The 18,497-nt window shown below is 42.2% G+C and overlaps 1 protein-coding gene across 7 annotated transcripts in view; it reads right to left on the bottom strand.

The window, feature by feature from the left end:
- RARB (retinoic acid receptor beta) overlaps positions 1-18,497 on the bottom strand; it is a 357,399-nt gene that overhangs the window by 208,976 nt on the left and 129,926 nt on the right. For 6 of the 7 annotated variants that reach the window (XM_079947362.1, XM_079947368.1, XM_079947364.1 and 3 more), the window contains 2 exons: positions 11,488-11,574; positions 5,897-6,394 (listed from right to left, as the gene is read on the bottom strand). In XM_079947362.1, the coding sequence (XP_079803488.1) occupies positions 5,897-6,074 (178 nt within the window). In that variant the 5' untranslated portion in view covers positions 6,075-6,394; positions 11,488-11,574. The remainder of the gene's footprint in view (positions 1-5,896; positions 6,395-11,487; positions 11,575-18,497) is intronic. The other variant, XM_079947366.1, reaches the window with a different exon arrangement.

Below are 18,497 nucleotides of genomic sequence, written 5' to 3'. Positions count from 1 at the left end.
ACACACACACACATTGTATAGATTTCACACACAGTTATAATAATAATTATAATCCCCAAGGGCTGGCCCACCCATGAGACAAGGTGAGGTAACCTCCTCAGGCGGCAGAATCCACAGGGGCAGCAGATCTGGCCTCCAAGAAATACATCGGCAGCTGCAGTGCACTCCTTGGAGGCCGGATGCGCTGCCCCTTCGACAGTCACTCCCCAGTGCCACTTCCACAATGGGCTCTCAACAAATAGAAGGCACTGCTCATCTCCTCCCACCAATAAGGAGGAAGCAGCAGGGGCTTCCCTCCAGGGATCTCCTGGGCTCTGCACCCACGCAGCCTGATTCAGAGCAGGCTAACAATTGGGAAACTTTTCCTGTTCTGGATTAGGTTGCACTCCCCTCCCAAGAGCTTAGGAGCACTCCTGGAACTGTCATTGTTTGTGGAGTCCCAGGTGGTCTCCATGGCAAAGGGTACCTACAACCAACCTCAGCAGGTAAGTCCACCGTGCCCTTTCCTAGACAACAAAAGCTTGGCCACTGTGACTCATGAGTGGCTCACCTTACTCTCCTGCAATTTATACTGCCTTAGCAGAATTCAGCTTCAGCTTATTGGCCCTCATCCAGCACACCACTATGCCCAGTTGGGCTGCAATAGAGTTGCAGTCTTTGACTGGCTAAAGCAAGCATAGGCAAACTTGGCCCTCCAGAAGTTTTGGGACTACAACTCCCATCATCCCTGACCACTGGTCCTGTTCGTTAGGAATGATGGGAGTTGTAGTCCCAAAACATCTGGAGGGCCGAGTTTGCCTATGCCTGGGCTAAAGAGTGCTGCTGGTGGTGGAAGTAAGTATGCAGCGTTTGCAAAACCATTTTCCTCACAGGAGTGATTTGCAGAAACATTCTCATGGCTAAAAATCACAACGTGGTAAGTGACCCTGAATAAATCATTTGTCCTTCACTAGACTGATCTGAACTACAAAGTATGCACAACTCTTATTTATATCAGTTGCACGTGCTAAAAAAATTTTGAAAGGAGCCCCCTTAAGGGCAAAATCAGCTTTCATTTGTGTCTGTAGGCACCATAGTCACTGAAACACCCAGTGACAATCACTTACACAATATATCCATCCTAATAGTAGGATGGAAATCAGTGAGATATTTATGGAATTCCCACAACGTCCATTCATATAATAGGAGAAAATAATGGTCTTATTAACTCTGACATCAAAAGTAGTGTGTGTTTTCTTTTTCCATTAGTTTTTGGCACTCAGTTGCTGGCATTAGACTTCAGTACAAGAAGCCATAGGATTCATAACACTTATCAAACCATTTGCATTATATTCACTTTCAAATCCCAGTGATGTTAATTTTGTTGACAAGCAGTACATGTAGGAATAGGTGGTGGGATTTTTTTAATGTTAGACTAAGGTCTAGCTTTTGGCTGCTTTTGCCTGCCTTGCTTGCATAACCCTAAAGGTCTAATGTTATTTAATTTTAAGTAAATGGTAGAAGATTACACACACACACACACACACACACAGAGTAATAATACTACTTTCCTATAGGGAGGAATGAAGCATGTGTTTGCTTCAGGGAGTTTACAGTGACAGGATTTATCACAAGTTTTTTGAACCAGATAATTATGTTTGATAGCACATCTGGCAGCATCATAAAAACTTGAAATCCTAAGCTATTACACAGGAATTACTTTTGTAAATCATTTATGAATATTACCGATGTAAGCCTATTCTGCGTGTAGAAACAGTGACTCAAGGACAAAGAGGATGACAATGATTTCCCTTTGTCTTCGGGGCTCAACTGACTGTGTAACTGGCTCATCCTTTAAAGTCTGAGGTGCTTAATAAGCAGTTGAAAATAAGTGGATGCAACTCAAGACTAGTTTTCGTTATGCCCCAAAATATGCAACAAAGACACATAATTGATAGACAAAGCAGGTGGCAGGCATCCCCTTTCCCCGTGGCATATCTTAAGTAAAACTTCGCTTTAAAGTGCCGCATTGAATTATCACTGTAAAGCACACCTGAACATACAACAGGAAAACATATCATTAAAATTAATTATGACCGAAAGCCTTTACCCAAAGGGATCTGTGTAACCTATAATATTCACTTTCACTCCCAAAAAGGGAGCTTTGTGTTCAAACTATTAAGAAATATGGCTTACACTTCAGTGGAGAGATTTGTAATTGCTCAGATGTTTGCATGGGTCTGTCACACACACAGGGAGCTAATGAATGTACTACGAAGTTTGTGTGAATCGTCTCTTTCTATTAAAATGAATGAGAAAGTCATTCTAAAATGAGGGCCACCAAGCATCCATGAAAGTCTGACTCAAAACAGATCACTGGACTGGGGATTTGAAGGGTGGAAAGGTACCGAGACTATTTTTTAGCTACAACAGACGGCTGCCTATTGGTGGGTTCATTAATGGTCTGCTGACTATGGGTGGTTTCATTCATACCTACAAGATGAAAACTGAGATGCAGTGATGGGCAAGTATCCATCATTGCAAGGATATGTTTTTTGAATATAGAATTTTAAAACAGAAGGTAAAATTTTAATGTCTTACATGAAATAAACATCACCAAATCTAGATACGATAAGGAAAGCATTAATAACTTCAAAACACATCATAAATCACCATTTAAACAAAAATTAACACTCAACAGATCCCCATATCATAAATATGGATCTGTCCAATACGGGGGAAAGAGGAAAAAGAAAAACCTAGCTTTATTCAGCCATTGTTCACAATTTCATGAGACAGTACCGATCCAACAATCTCTGACCTTCCTCAACAGTCTTAATAATAACCAATCTAAAAGGAAGTTCCCATTGTGAAGAAAATGTGGCATCCCTAGAGAGTCAGTGGACCACACAAGGTGAGTGAGGGACGAGTGGGATGGACTATCACCAGGAGCCAGTTGTATACCCTTCTTCAGATGTACATATTGAACCTACCTGAAACTCAGTCCAAAGGATGTTCAGTTGATAAGGAGAGGAAGTCAACATTAGTTCAATGACGGTGGGCAAGGTGAAGATTTTAGGTGCCATATTCAAACAAATACCTCCTCCAAAATCACTGGCTATCATATGCAGGCTTATTTTTATTTTCTAAATGCTGTGTTTGCATAAACTCTGCCTGTTTCTCAATTTTCCACATCCATTCTAACAGACCCAGATATAAGATATGACTAGAGTATGATTTTTCTTTAAGCAGCAGCACCATTTTCATACTGAGCCAATGTCCTACTGATCACAAGAGGCCTAATTTTTCAAGTCCTCTCCTACATTATCTTCCCCTTTGCTTGCATCTTACTCAGAAAACTACCATTTCAATTTTTTAAACAAAACATGGATTTATATGATTATAAAAATGTGAGGGGTAGGATGAGGGCAACCAGGCCCCCTGCGTACTTATTTTCAAACCTGCTTTGGTTAGAAAGAGTTTTATTCTGAAAGAAGCACAGTGTTCCATCATGCATACTATTGGATAAACCAGGAGGTTGATAGATACCAGCCTTTGCTTTGTTAGTCCTCTTCTTGGCCAACTAATCATTCTGGAATACTAATGTTCAATCTGACCACAGTGTTTCTTTTATTACTTTAACATTAATTGATAGCTCACCTTTATGAAAAGGTAATATTTTTCCTCCTATCGACCTTTATAACATTTTGACCAACCTCATAATTATTAAGTATTTTTCTAATGTTAACGTGAGATAAAAACAGAAGTTAAGTCATAAAGGTTGAGGTTAAGAAGTCAAACCCATTAGTATAATCGGTGGAACTAAATCTCCACCACAGATCTGTTTCTGTAGGCCACTTATGCTTCTAAAATTAATCTACTCAAAAGCGCTTGGAGGTGACTTGTGATAAGGCTTCTATTATTTGTCTGAATGATCAATGGGCTGAGATATCAGCAGGCTTCCCTTTCTATAGCCAGACATTGCATCAGAAAAAGAGGAAGCTTCACTCTGAACTTATACAGCAGGCATATAAATTTATAGAAATTAATTAAGAGAACAAACTAGTAACATGAATGTACTCCCACAATCGACTGTATATCTCAGGCATAGGCAAACTCGGCCCTCCAGATGTTTTGGGACTACAACTCCCATCAGCCCTAGCTAACAAGACCAGTGGGCAGGGATGGTGGGAGTTGTAGTCCCAACATCTGGAGGGCCGAGTTTGCCTATGCCTGGTGTATCTGCTTGTGTAGAAATCATGGTCTAAGATAACCATGGAGAAATCATGGTGGGACCATGTCAGCCTTCTTTAGACCAAAGCCCTGATAACCTTTCCCTAAAGACAATATATCATGGGGCAAGGAATAACAAGGTCACAAGTAATGCAGACAACCATACAACCCATTCAAACTCACTGATGCTAATCCTCTGATCTGGTTATTTAGGAACACAGCAGGCTGCCTTATCATCCCGCTAAGTATTGTAAACACCGACTGGCAGTAGCTTTCCAGGATTTCAGACTCAGCCCTACCTGAAGATGCCAGGGAACCTGGGATCTTCTGTATGCAAAGCAGGTGCTCTCGGACAGAGCCACACTGCCTTTATTTTCCCTTCTGGCACTTGCCAAGGCAATGAAGGAGGCGAAGGGGAGAACCTGTTCCCCTAAATCATTTCTACCAGCAAAACTGCTTCAGGATTAACAAAAGGATATTATAGGCTCAGATTCTAGTGCCCCGGAGTCACTTTTACTAATAAACAAAGATATGGCTTTTCAGGCAGAGCTGCTCAAAGCCTAAGCAATGGACTGCTGCATATCGTTATGCGGTAGGTAATTTGGCACCATCCCACTATTGTTGAACTACACCTCACATTAGGCCCAGCCAGCATGGCTGATGTTCAGGAATGGTGGGAGTTAACAGTTCAGCAACATTTGTAGGGCACAACACTGGTGCCCTTGTAAGAGCTTCTTCTTTAAGCCCATCCCCTGCAAAACTAGCTAATAGGGAGCCTCCTTTCAAGCAATATAAAATGTCATGATACTGTGCTGTCTCAGTCTACTGGATTATATATATTTACTGGAAATGGGGGATCGTTCTTTTGAAAAGCAGCATTAACTAACTTTTACAGAATTAATGCTACTAGGACTACTGGACTTGATGCATTGTGCCCAATGTGGTTGGGAATGTTAGACTAGGACCAGGAGATCCCAGTTCGAATCTCCATTCATCCATGAACTTCATTCAGTGTATTTAAGACCAGTCAGTATCCTTCAGTTTACTTTGCCTCACAGGTTTGTTGTGAGGTTCATATTATTTATTTATTTTTAAATAGTTGTAGCCCGTCTTTCCTCATGGTTTCCAGGTGGCTTACAGAAATAGTAATAACAAAAACAAAAAAAGCACAAATAAAAACAGCAATATATTAAAGGAACAAGAAAAACAACAACTAAAGCTGGCAATAACAATTTCAAAGCTGCTGCGGAGGCACCGAACATCATAAAAATGCAACATAAAAAATTCAGAAGGGCGCCACATGATTATGACTGGCAAGAATTTTTTTTAAAAAACAGCTTCAAAGTGGTTTTGGAAATAAGAAGGACTTCATGCTATCATGGAAGGCCAACAAGCAGAAAAGTAATAAATATATCAGAATAAATCTTCAGGCTAAGCCAAGGGTTATCTGAATAAGCAGACATCATCACACCTACAGAACAACATACCCTATTGTTTTGCTTTTTGATGGATTCCTAGGCCAAAGCATCTATTGCACGAGTTTTGAGAAATGAAACATAAAATTTCAAATAGATACACATGGCTGCTTTCTGTAAATTGTTTTTTTTTTAAAAAATAAGATTAACAACAAGCCAACTTGCATGACCTTCAATGCAGAAAACATGAAAGAAGAATCAGAACTTACTTGCTGGTGATGGGGTGCTGCAGCCGCTGGTTGGCGGGTTGCCTTGAATGCCATGCAGAGTCGAAAGGGAGAGTCCACCAATGACAGGAGGGAAAAGTAATGGGTACGGCGGAGCTGGGTAATGAGTCATATGTCCATTGACTGTTGGTACAGGACACGTACGGCTGCTGGTAGACATGGTGATGCCTCAAAACAGTAGAACGCTCAGGACCATTACTCCGCAGAAGAAAGGAAGGAGGGTATCAAGTCCGGCGATGCAGCATGAGAAAGTAACTCATCAGATGATTCTCGTTTTTTCCTCACTGCTGAATTCTTCCAGTCATCTTCCTGGTACATTCCTGCTGTGATGGCAAATCTCTCTCGAGCTTCTTCTTTTTTTGAAAAAATATATATATATATATGTGATCACATATAGGAGACTGTTCAGTTCCTGTGTCACACCCTTTTTTCTTCTTCCTGGAGTGGAAGTTTCACTCTACAGGTGGTTGTTGAAGTATCCTGCAGCAGGAGGAAGGAGGAAACAACCAGAAATAAATAAGGAAGCCTAGCAACTTTGCAAATTAATCCCTTGATTAATCCGTTTCCATGAGCTGCTGAATTAGGCCAGGATCCAGCAGACCCTTGAGTGAAAGGGAAGGAGGGGGAAAAAATATCCACACAGGTGATTCCATGATTCTATGAACTGAGATGTGTAAAATGTTACTCAAGTCACTAAGCGTTTCATAACCACTGAGCATATCTAGTTCTCCTTAGGCTGTTGGAGTCCCCTCTAGAATTCTACCCTCAAAAGTATTGCTATTTCTACCAAAAAGACACCACACTAAAACACCACTATGTAATATTTTCCTCTTGGCATGGTGGAACCAATGTAAACATAAAAGAAAAAATATGCACAAATAAAAGACAGATCCTACCCCACAAAGAGGTCACACTGCCCAGACACTGAGGTCCAGCTCCGAGGGCCATCTGGCAGTTCTCTCACTGAGAGAAATGAGGTTACCGGGAACCATGCAGAGGGCCTTCTCAGCAGTGGCGCCCTCCCTGTGGAACGCCCTCCCCTCAGATGTCAAGAAAATAAACAACTTCTTGACTTTTAGAGGACATCTGAAGGCAGCCCTGTTTAGAGAAGCTTTTAATGTCTGATGTTTTATTGTATTTTTGGTATTCTGTTGGGATCCAACCAGAGTCACTGGGGAAACCCAGCCAGATGGGTGGGGTATAAATAATAATAATTGTTGTTGTTGTTATTGTTAGTTGTATCATCAACAACCACTATTACCAATGATACTTCATTCTGTTTCCCCTCCCTGTTTTTTTTTGTTCTTGTCTCCACAACAGTCAGGTAGCATTCCATGGCCTCTAAGGATGGTCATTCCTCCTTGGTCTGCTTCTGAGTCAATAAATAAATTATACAAACCCTGTAGGGTTTGCTGGACTAATGATAAACCAAAACTATCTTGCAAATCTTGGGGTTCCCCTGAGTCTGCTGATGCCTCCCCATTGGTGCCATTTTGACTACATAAGCAATGACACTCATCTCTGAATATCAGCAAAAAGAGCATACGATAACATAAGGCACTGATCACACCCCACTTGGGATATTATTTCAAACATGAAAGCTGTGAACCAATTCTCAGAGTCATTGGACAGCCAATCCCTTTTCCCAGGGATCTCTGATAATTGTAGCTTTATGAGGGGAGCAGGGGTCTCCTAACAACTCTCAGCACCTTTAAGGAACTATAACTCCCAATATTAGGGGAAGCCATGATGGTTAAAAGAGTTATGATATCACTTTAAATGTATGGTGCAGATGAGGTCTATCTGAAATATTCACAGGGATAGAAGTTTCAGTGAAACAAAAACAGCAGCAAATCAGCTCTGCAACAATAAAACCAAATGAGAAATTAGGTGACGATGGCCAAACATCTGAATGTAAAAATTCTGTATTTTGCTTAACTTTTCCTTTTCATCAAACTGAAGTGCGATGAATGTACTGTGTGTGTTTTTAATCTATGGTGCTTAAAAAGAGGGGCCTGTTAGGATCGAAACCTAATTTTTTCTCCTAAGATTGTCAATTTGTCCCCCCTCTAAAGCATCAGCAAGGACCACCCTGGAAATGAGAAATAGATTAGATAGCAACAGGAACTCAAATGAGCAGTAATAACAAATTAATGTGAATCTGCCTCCCTGCCTGCCAAGTTACATAGATGCAGAGTGTTCCTCAGTCGGGAAAAGTACCAAAGGTTATTAGCTGCATTAAGTCCAGTAATGCTGTCTGTGGAGCTCTTCACATTTATAGATACAGCTGAAGTATACAATTATCTTCTACAGATTCTAGAGCCCAGTAATCATGTAATGATGCAGGCGTATCTTTAGGATTAATGGAGGCACAACAGATGCTCAAGGAAACTCACTAGCCCTATTCAGTTGTTACTTGCTCATACAATTAATGCTAATATGAGGGGAAGAGAGAGCGAGAGGCCTTGCCTCACTGTTGGGTCTTCACTAGCCTTGCCTCCCCATTGTCCACACTCTGGGGCAGAATGTGAGGTGAGATCCCAAGGACTCCAGCAGACGTCCAAGCCAGACTTCCAAACAGCAAGCAATGTGAGAGCAAAGATAGGCAGGTTAACCAGGCTGATCAGCCAGGTAAGCAGGCATGATTCTAGGAAGACAAGCAGGCCAGGTGTGAAGAGGAATCGGAAGGAAACGCAAACCAAAGATTAGCTGGAGGATTAAACCAGTAGCACCCGCTACCTGAAGAACTTGAACTTCAGGTGCATGCCTGGATTACCTAGGATGTATATTAAACAGTTCCATACCCACCAGAATTTCTCCAATGAAAATAGGGATGCCCTATTCCACAAAAATAAGAATAAATTTATTTTTTATACCTTGCCTATTTGACTGGGTTGCCCCAGCCACTCTGGGCAGATTCCAACATATATGAAAAGATTAAAACAAAATTTTTAAAAAACTTCCCCACATAGGACTGCCTTCAGATGTCTACTAAAGATTGCATAGTTACTTATCTCCTTTGCTCGGTGGGGGTCGTGTCACATAACAATACCCTCCAACATTTCTCTGATGAAAATAGAGACGTCCTAAGGAAAAGCTTTTGAATTATGGTGCTGGAGGAGACTCTTGAGAGTCCCGTGGACTGCAAGAAGATCAAACCGATCCATTCTGAAGGTAATCAGCCCTGAGTGCTCACTGGAAGGACATATCCTGAAGCTGAGGCTCCAATACTTTGGCCACCTCATGAGAAGAGAAGACTCCTTGGAAAAGACCCTGATGTTGGGAAAGATGGAGAGCACAAGGAGAAGGGGACGACAGAGGACGAGATGGTTGAACGGTGTTCTCGAGGCTACCAGCAGGAGTTTGACCAAGCTGTGGGAGGCAGTGGAAGACAGGAGTGCCTGGCATGGTCTGGTCCACGGGGCCATGAAGAGTCGGACACGTCTAAACAACTAAACAACAACAAGGAAAAGCAGGACATTCTGGAATCAAATCAGAAACCAGGACAGCTTCTGTAAATCCAGGATTGTCCCTGGAAAATAGGGACAATTGGAGGGTCTGCAGTCCTAGCAGCTGGTCAGTGAAAACACGTGGAATTGAGCCTGTTCACTAAAACAAGGCCAGAGAGGTCCAGCTAAACAACAGAATTCTAAAAAGATGCTTGTTGTCTACCTTTGAGGAGCAGATGGGAAAACTATTGATGGATCTTCCTGGCAACTAGAGTAGTAGGAGACTTAACATTTTAAAATGTTGATTGGTAGCCTCATTAAATCAATGAGACTGAGATGACAACCTACACACATTCAAAACAAATGAAGAGAGTGGGGAAAATCTACATATAAAGCAATTTCACTTGATAATAGAAATGAAATGATCCTTGCTAACTTGGCATAGGAGAAGGCCATGCTCTAACCATAATTTCACCACACCTTGGTACCAAAAAAGCGAAGCAGGTATGTGGTGGAAAGACAGAATACCAAACAAAGTCATCTCTACATTCAGTGCAGTTGCCCGAGTAAGAAATGTGGCTTGTGGCATTTAATCAATGAAATTTACATCAAGGTCACCTATTCTGAATGATCAAGAAGTCCTGAAATAAATAAAAACTGCTGCTTGTGAAACAATCATATTTCCAACTGCATTTCTGTTAGCCACAAACATGCAGCGCTAAGCACAAATTATCAAAATGTGCATAGCCAGTGGCTTTTTCAGCTACTTCAGAGGGAAGAGAAATGTCCCTGGGTTATGATCTATGCAGGCAGCACCTCCTGCACATCTGAATTTTAAAAATATTGTCTCTTTTTCCTTTTCTCCACATTCAGTACAAAGCACCAAGGTAGCATGTTTTAAACTTGTGCTGTCAAAGCACAAATAAGAGATCAAAAGAGATCTCAAATTCTTACCTGTGTTAAGATATAATTCAAAAAAAGGCTTCTCAACCCCATTTACAACTAATTGGAGGACCCCTCTTGAAAGCAAGCGCTAACATGGCATGATTAACAGCAGTCTGCCCCAGCAGTTGCTTATGTTCAGCAGTCAGCATGCGAATGCTTCCAACTTCTGCGCTATGTAGAATGAGGGAAATGGAAATCAGACTATGAGTAGACTTTTGTACTTACCCTTTGTCAGTACTGGATACACAATCAAGTCTTAAAGTGGAAGAAAACCACACTAAGGAGAATGTTTCCGGACCCCCTCCCCTTACAGTCTTGAAAATGGAAAGTGCAAGAAGGCTTAGATTCAGGATCTAGCATGGATGAGGAGGTGACAGGTCCCAGGAAGGCCAATGAGAATGACATCAGACACCAACATTCCCTTTTCTTTCTTTTTAACTTTTTACTAGGGCAGTGGCTGCAGCTACCCACCATTTTCATCACCCCAGAATGCCTCTGGATTCTGCTATGTCAGAACCCAGATTCATTCTGGGGGAAAGAAGGTGGCAGTCAGCTACCACCCAAGTAAAAATATAAAAGAAAGGACTCCTGCTTATTGCACCTGGTAAGCTTACTGCGGACAAACGCCGGCTCCCTCAGCCCATAGAGCAAGATGAGCGCCACAACCCCAGAGTCGGTCACGACTGGACCTAATGGTCAGGGGTACCTTTACCTTTACCCAAGCTTACTGGAATAGGGGACTGGGTGGTCCCAGGGGTCACCATTCTTAGGGTCACCTCAAACCTGGTGCTGACTTTGGGTGCAACCAGTTTCTACCAAATGTACAAGCTCTTCTCTATAACTCTTTCCACACTAATCACAAATGCTGGAGTGCAACATTCGCAGACTGACTTGTAGCTCTGTTTTCTAGGTGCAGAATGAAGAGGCCTACCTCTTCAATTCAGAATTAACACATCATTTCATTCTGTGATAAGTAAGGAAGTGAGAATGAAAGAGGCAACTGTGACTATACATAAGATTACTTACCAGGGTTCTGGCATAAAGGAGAGGGTTGTTCGTTTCTGTATGTCTTGTTATATTAAGTTTCAATTTTGTGACTTTGTACAGTATGCATATCATTGAAAAACCAATTATATATTTTTAAGAAGTAATTAAGTAGCAAATGTCTTCCCCTCTCACCTGGTGACACCAGTATCTCCAGAGTCTGAGTGGTTCAAATTTCAAAAGAGGCTTGCTCCACCCAACAAGTCGATTCTTCAGCCTGATCTGCAAGGTATTAAAAAAAAAGGGTAAACCCGATCAGTTTTAAGACGACTTGCATCTCTGAAGACATGAATCATTGTGTTTGGGCTGGAACAGTAAAGTATCCAGAATGCCATAATGATGCAGAAACCTTGGGACACAGACCTGACTGGCCCCAAGTTATAGGAAAGACTGAACAGTTCCTCTCTCTATACTCCTCCACACCATCTCCCTCAACCAGACATCCATCCTACCTATTGGACCTTCACTTTAGTGAAATTGGTTTAAGCTTACTGGCCCTCATCCAACCTATTATAACCAGATCCAAGCACCAAGTCAGCACTTTTACAACCTTGCTAGACTAATAGATCCTGGGTTACTTATTAACATCTGCTGCCTTTTGGTCCAGTTTGGCATGATGCTCTATTTGTTCTTCTCAAGGGTTGTTTCGGACTAGACTTACCTCAGCACTGTCAAAGGACAACGTCGCAAGTGACATCTCATTTAGGTCAAGAGGCGATGATTACTCTTTGGGGACATAAAAAGTGGATTGCGTAACTGAATAAACTTCCTACAGTTGTAAGCACACTTCCGCCAAAGAACATTATATTGAATTAAATGGGGCTTTTTACAAGGATTGTAATAGCGGCGTAAGAACAATTGCTCAAGAACATAAATTACTCACGGAAGCTGTGAGATCTATTTCTCTGGAGGTTTAAAATGACAGGCATGGCTAAGTGTCTGCCATAAAGTTAAGTATACAGCCCACTTCTCTGGAGCAAGGGGAACAGCCTAATGTTCCCTTCCACCAGTATTGCTATGATCCTGGGGAGTTACAGATTCCAATTCTGGGGAATTGTAGGTGGATGTGGGCTAAATTTACATGATACCATGCCTACACAGATATCTCTGAAAATAAAGACGAGCAGCATAGATGGCAGCAAATGACTATAAATTAAATTAATAAACTCCTTGAGCAGCAGCAAATGAGCTGTTCTTTTCCACACCACTGCACCAAAGATGGTTCTGAATGTAATGTTATTTTCCAGGAGATTTTATGCATAATTTATAAAAAAGTGTAGTAACGGAGAAACAACAACGAAATAAAAACCCAAAAGCAAAATGGGGGGGGGGGCGACACTAGTGACTCGTATATATTTTTTGCCAACAAGAAAGCAGCAAAATATTAGTACTCTTCTTCAGTATTTCCATAAAACCAGGGAAACATAGACAAAGGGCATACAATACGCTATTTCACCTGGTAAATGTTTCTACAGTGGTACCTCGGGTTACATACGCTTCAGGTTACACACTCCGCTAACCCAGAAATAGTGCTTCAGGTTAAGAACTTTGCTTCAGAATAAGAACAGAAATCGGGCTCCAGCGGCGTGGCAGCAGCAGGAGGCCCCATTAGCTAAAGTGGTGCTTCAGGTTAAGAACAGTTTCAGGTTAAGAACGCACCTCCAGAACGCATTAAGTTCTTAACCTTACTGCAAGAGGCTGATTCAAAGGAAAGTTAAGTACAGACAGTAAAAGGAAAAGAGGGCATGGAGTCTGTGAGGAAAATGAGGCTTGAATACAGCCAGGGCTTCTGCAGAAGGTTGGTGCTATGTCAACTGGTGCAAGTCAGTTAGTGCAGAAGACATTGCATTCCTAGTTGGTATCCTGTGGACCATTGACCTTGCTACCTGGTACTCAAAAATAGTCTCTACATTTCAGATCTTTGCACCCAAAGGCTATAAATAGGAGAATGGCGATGAACCACCCCTTGCAGGACTGTTCTCACACGAGTAATTTGAAGCCCTAACTAGAAAGACAATATTTAAAAATTCCTTCCACCTTAGAGACCAACTAAGTTTGTTACTGGTATGAGCTTTCGTGTGCATGCACACTTCTTCAGATACCATGAAAGAAAGATACAGTAATGTAGAGCAGGGATAGAGAACCTCTGACCCATGGACCAACCTGGGCCACCAGAGGGCCATTTCCCCCAAACTGGCCCATCAGCTGATGGCGCTGGTGATCTCAGCTGATGGACAAGAGGGCAGTGATTAATCTTGGATTGGCTGTGTGATCCTGTTCCCAGTAGCGAATAAGACCACACAGCCAAGGCAGCAGGATTTAATCCATTCATCATCTCCATCCCTGTGCAAAAGTGCTATTTGAAGCAGCTCACATGCAAGAGAATCACTTCAAAGAGGCTTTTGGAAATGCTTTAAGGCACCTCCAGTGCTGCTTGCTCAAATAGGAGAGTGGGGGCAAGTCTTCCCCCTCCTCCTTTAAGTCCCTTTTAAGATTTAAAAGAGAAGCGTAGGGAGACTCAGAAAAGGCTTTGCAAGTCTCCTCCCACATCACTTTTAAGTCTTCAAGATTGAAGACTCAAAGGGAATGGGGGAAGACTCACAATGCCTTGACAGTCCGTCCCCCCTCCACCTTTAAGTCCCCAGACTTGAAGACTTAAAAGGGAAGTGCCAGAAGACTTGGGAAAGATTTTGCAAGTCTCCTCCTGCTTCCCTTTTAAGCTTCAGAGAATAGAGTGCAAGGGATTTTGACAAATGGGTGCCCCTGCTCTCCTGTCAAATTTGGTCCACAAGACAGATCCTGAAGGTAAAAAAAGCTTCCCTCATTCTGGGTGTAGAGCTTATCACTTTTTCTCCAGTGGCCACAATTTATCCCCAACAACCATGGTTATGATAGTTCACAATCAACTTTATTGAAACAGATGTGCCTTTTGTGGATAAACAATAAACCAAACAATATTTACGTTGTATTTAATGTTCCATGTGATGAAGAAATTATGTTGTCAGTTTCTCCACAAATCATATTTGATTCTGTGAGATTGCATACTGTTTTTATTGTTCAAAATGAAGTAACTGGATAAGCTAATTATGGCGGGAAAGGGTAAAAAAAGGAACGGGGGTTGGATATTGTCCTTCAGAGTGTTATGTTTCCTTTATTAGCATAGCTCAATGAAACTAAACAGAAAGAGCAATCTAATAACAAACATTCTTTGAGGGCTGTTAAGGGAGCAGAAGGACATCCAGTTATTGTTCAGCCCATCCCATTGGTCCATATATGGCTCAAAAGGTACAATAGAAGGAAACAGGAAACTGAATGGTCCATCTGCATTATCTTATTAGCGGCTAATGGATATCTGAGAGGAACACACATCTAATTCTGAAAGGTCTGTACCAATCTCCTAAGTAATAACTCTTAATTAGCAGATTCTGTTTATAGATGGAACTTAACATACCCTTTTGTCTCAAAGAGATGCAGGCATCTGGAAAGAGATATGTGCTTCTTGAAGAAAAAATAAGAAGTGGGTATTTTTCTCATTCTCAAATAAAAGCTGCTATAAATAACCAAAACAAAATCTCAGGCTAAAAGGAGAGAATGTGCATTTGAACTAAGGCTACAAGGATCAAATATGTACTAACTAGCCTGAAAGTTAGTACTTATACAAGGACTTAACATTTTTTAAAATAAGAAAACTGATGGTTTCATTTTTTTAAGATGTCAAAATCATTTTTAATAAGCCCTATTACAAATCAGAGCAATAGCTGGCTTTAAATATGCTAAAAACCTCCCTTCCCCACCCTAATGCAACAGGGGTGGCCAACTCTCAAGAGACTGCGATCTACTCGAAAAGTTAAAAACTGGCAGTCATCTACCCCCTTTTGGGGGTGTGCAGGGCAAAAGTGTTGAGCTTTTTTTTAGAGGAGCCAAAGTTGTTGGGCTTCTTTGAGGGGAGCCGGTGATCTACCGGTGATCTACCACAGATTTCCAGTGATCTATCGGTAAATCACGATCTACCTGTTGGATGTGCCTGGATTATATGAATTAAAAGGGAGGCAACACCATGAAGTATTTTACAGAAGGCAAGTCTGCAGTTCACATAGACTCCAAATGGATAAATTACCAAAGCAGAGGAGCATATGCTAAATATTTTAAGCATGTTTATATAATCAGGACTGATCCAATACATTCTGCTGCGTAAGGTGCGAGAGCAAATTCTGTCCCAATCTCAAGGCAGGACAGAAACTCTAATAACTGCTTCACAATATAATAGTAGCAATAACAATAACAACAATAATCAACAACCCTTTGCTTCCCATTCATGACAACCAAACCCAGCTGCACTAGGAAGCTGCCCCACTCTACCTAATGGTTGGGCCAGCAGTTCTGATTCTGGCACTCTGACATGGTTACAGCAGTTTGGCATTTGTGAACCATGAAGCATCTTTGCAAGTACTAAGAAATTTATTTTTTGTCAAAATTATTGACACTTGCTAAGGTGGGTGGGTTTTTTTTTTAAATTTGCTTGCCTAAGATTAAAATCTTTCCAAAGTGCTTATGCTTCAAATTGATTGCATCACAGAAAACGGCATACTAAAAAATCAGCAAACCTAACATGAAAAATGACAGGCAAAATGACACTAATTTATCTGAGTTTGCTCCTTAGCCCTAAGATATGCTGTGCCAGAAAAATACATACTTAACCATGTGACATCCAGACACAAAACATGAGGCTATACTTAAGCTGCAAAAATGCAATGAAGGCACACACAGATGCTGATCAAGGATTTAAATGACTGCTAATCAAAATGGTTTTTATACATAGATTTAATTTGTATTTTAAAATAATTTGAAAAGACAGAAGACCGAGATGTAAAGATGTGCTAAATCTCATAAAGTGGTTCTCGAACTTAATCTATTCCAGGAGTCCGTTGGACTCCCAAAACCATTCGAAAACCAAGGTGCGGCCACCAATTGCCTGCAGGAGCTTCCTGCATTCAATCGGAAGTCACGGACATTCAGCTTCTGAAAAAGGTCTGCAAACCGGAACACTCACTTCTGGGTTTGTGGCATTCGGGAGCCGATTTGTTTGGGAGCCAAGCCATTCGAGTATCACGGTACCACTGTACATGATAAAACTAAGACGTAATGTAATCAATAATGGTCTACATACACCATTCCACAAACAGCACAATGAGTCTGATGGTTTTATCCAATGAAGTTGTCCCATTTATGCAAGGGCTTCCACTTATGCAATAGAACTTTCCCTCTGCCTCTTCCCCAACACCAAAAACTGCTCTGGAGTTCCCCCAACTCCCCCAAAGGAGATTTTGGGGAGGTGGGGCACATGAAGACAGGGTAAGATAGGATAGGAGAAGTTCCCTAGCTCAAGCAAAACTACTTGCTGAAATGGGATGCAGGTGGTGCTGTGGTCTAAACCACTGAGCCCCTTGGACTTGCAGATCAGAAGGTTGGCGGTTCGAATCCCCGTGACGGAGTGAGCTCCCGTTGCTTTGCCCCAGCTCCTGCCGACCTAGCAGTTCGAAAGCACACCAGTGCAAGTAAATAGGCATCGCTATGGCGGAAAGATAAACAGCATTTTCATACGCTCTGGTTTCCGTCATGGTGTCTCGTTGCGCCAGAAGCGGTTTAGTCATGCTGGCCACATGACCTAGACTGTGGACAAACGCCGGTTCCCAAGGCCTGAAAGGAAGATGAGCACCGCAACCCCATAGTCACCTTTGACTGGATGTAACCGTCCAGGTGTCCTTTACCTTTACTGAATCTATATTTCAGCAATCTTTCAGACGCCAATAGACAAGAATCAGAAATAGATCTAAAAATTAAAAATCAAAGTATTTATGTGCTTATAGAAGTACTGGGGAGGTAGGAGCAACCCTCTGCTTGCCCCCCAACCAATCAAGTGTTCTGTTTCACTTTTCATAAACCCTCAAGAAGCATGAAAAGGACTCAGTTTCCTCAGAGGCCAGGTGGAGGAGCAGACAGAACCTTCTTCAAAGATGGGAGAGGACCACCAGGCATCTTTTACTTCCCCTATGACTGTAAACTGAAGAAGGCACCACCAGCATACTGATGTTGTGAGCATCTTTTCCTGCCAGACTGAACCACAACCGCCATGAAGCCCAGCAGAAATTTGAAGCTTAATCCCCTTTATACCCCGCAGAAAAAGAAGCTGCCTGTCTTGCTACATCTTTGTCACATTACAAATTCTTGAGGGAAAAGGAGAGGAATTCGTTCTAAAGAGCAGCCCTGTATACCCCATCCTACCCCCCAAAGTAAGCTTTTTCTCATTGCACAGGCGGCAGAAGAGTGAAGCGTGCAAGCAAAACTGAAGGCAAGGGGGTTGGCTCTTGAAGCTCTCTAGTTCAAATTTGCTTTTGTATATGCGTTGCTTCTAAATTGTAATAAGTGTGTATTAAAGACAAAATGCTTTTCCATTCAACAGTCTTTCGGTAAGTAACTTTGCAGGAAGCGCGCACACACACCAAACAGATGCACAAGCAGCTTGTGCATCCCTTCCCCCCCCATTTTGTGAGCAATGAAAGGAGAGATGAGAAAGTTGAGAACTTGCACATCTCCCCATCACAATGCTGGCTTGTGGGTTGGGGAGTCTCCAGGGAAAGAGTCCCTAATAGGTCTCCCTCAGGCCACATGATGGCAGCTTTTCCTCTAACCTGCCTCTTTCCTTAGGCAGCAGACAAGCAGAAGGAGCTTCAGTAGATGCTTACTCACTCCCCCCCCCCCACAGCCTTCTTTCAAAACGGGGCATATATGGCAGGTATTCAGGGGTGCGGGGACGGTATGGACCTTTGCAACTGACCGAGAAGTGTGTCATGGTTGTGCCAAGCACTGCTCCTGCCAGTTGGTGGTGGCATACCCTCCAAGCATCTCCATTTTCCAGAATCAGTCCAGGAATTACAAAAGCCGTCCTGGTTTCTGATTTTATCCTGGGAGGTCCCTATTTCCCTTGCCAGCTCAAGGAGGAGGAGGAGCCAGTGCTTGTCCTGGCTAGCAGCAATGATGGCTGTGGCTGCAAAGGGAGCATCCCATTGCCTTTCCACGGCCACTGCTGCTGGCCTCCTCCCTTGGGCAGCTCATTGCAGCTGCTGGAGAGAGGGCAAGGAGGAGGA

This window comes from Podarcis cretensis (assembly GCF_951804945.1).
Source record: "Podarcis cretensis genome assembly, chromosome: 12".
Taxonomy (NCBI): domain Eukaryota; kingdom Metazoa; phylum Chordata; class Lepidosauria; order Squamata; family Lacertidae; genus Podarcis; species Podarcis cretensis.
The sequence above is the reverse complement of the archived record's forward strand: the minus strand, read 5'-3'. Positions and strand labels throughout refer to the sequence as shown.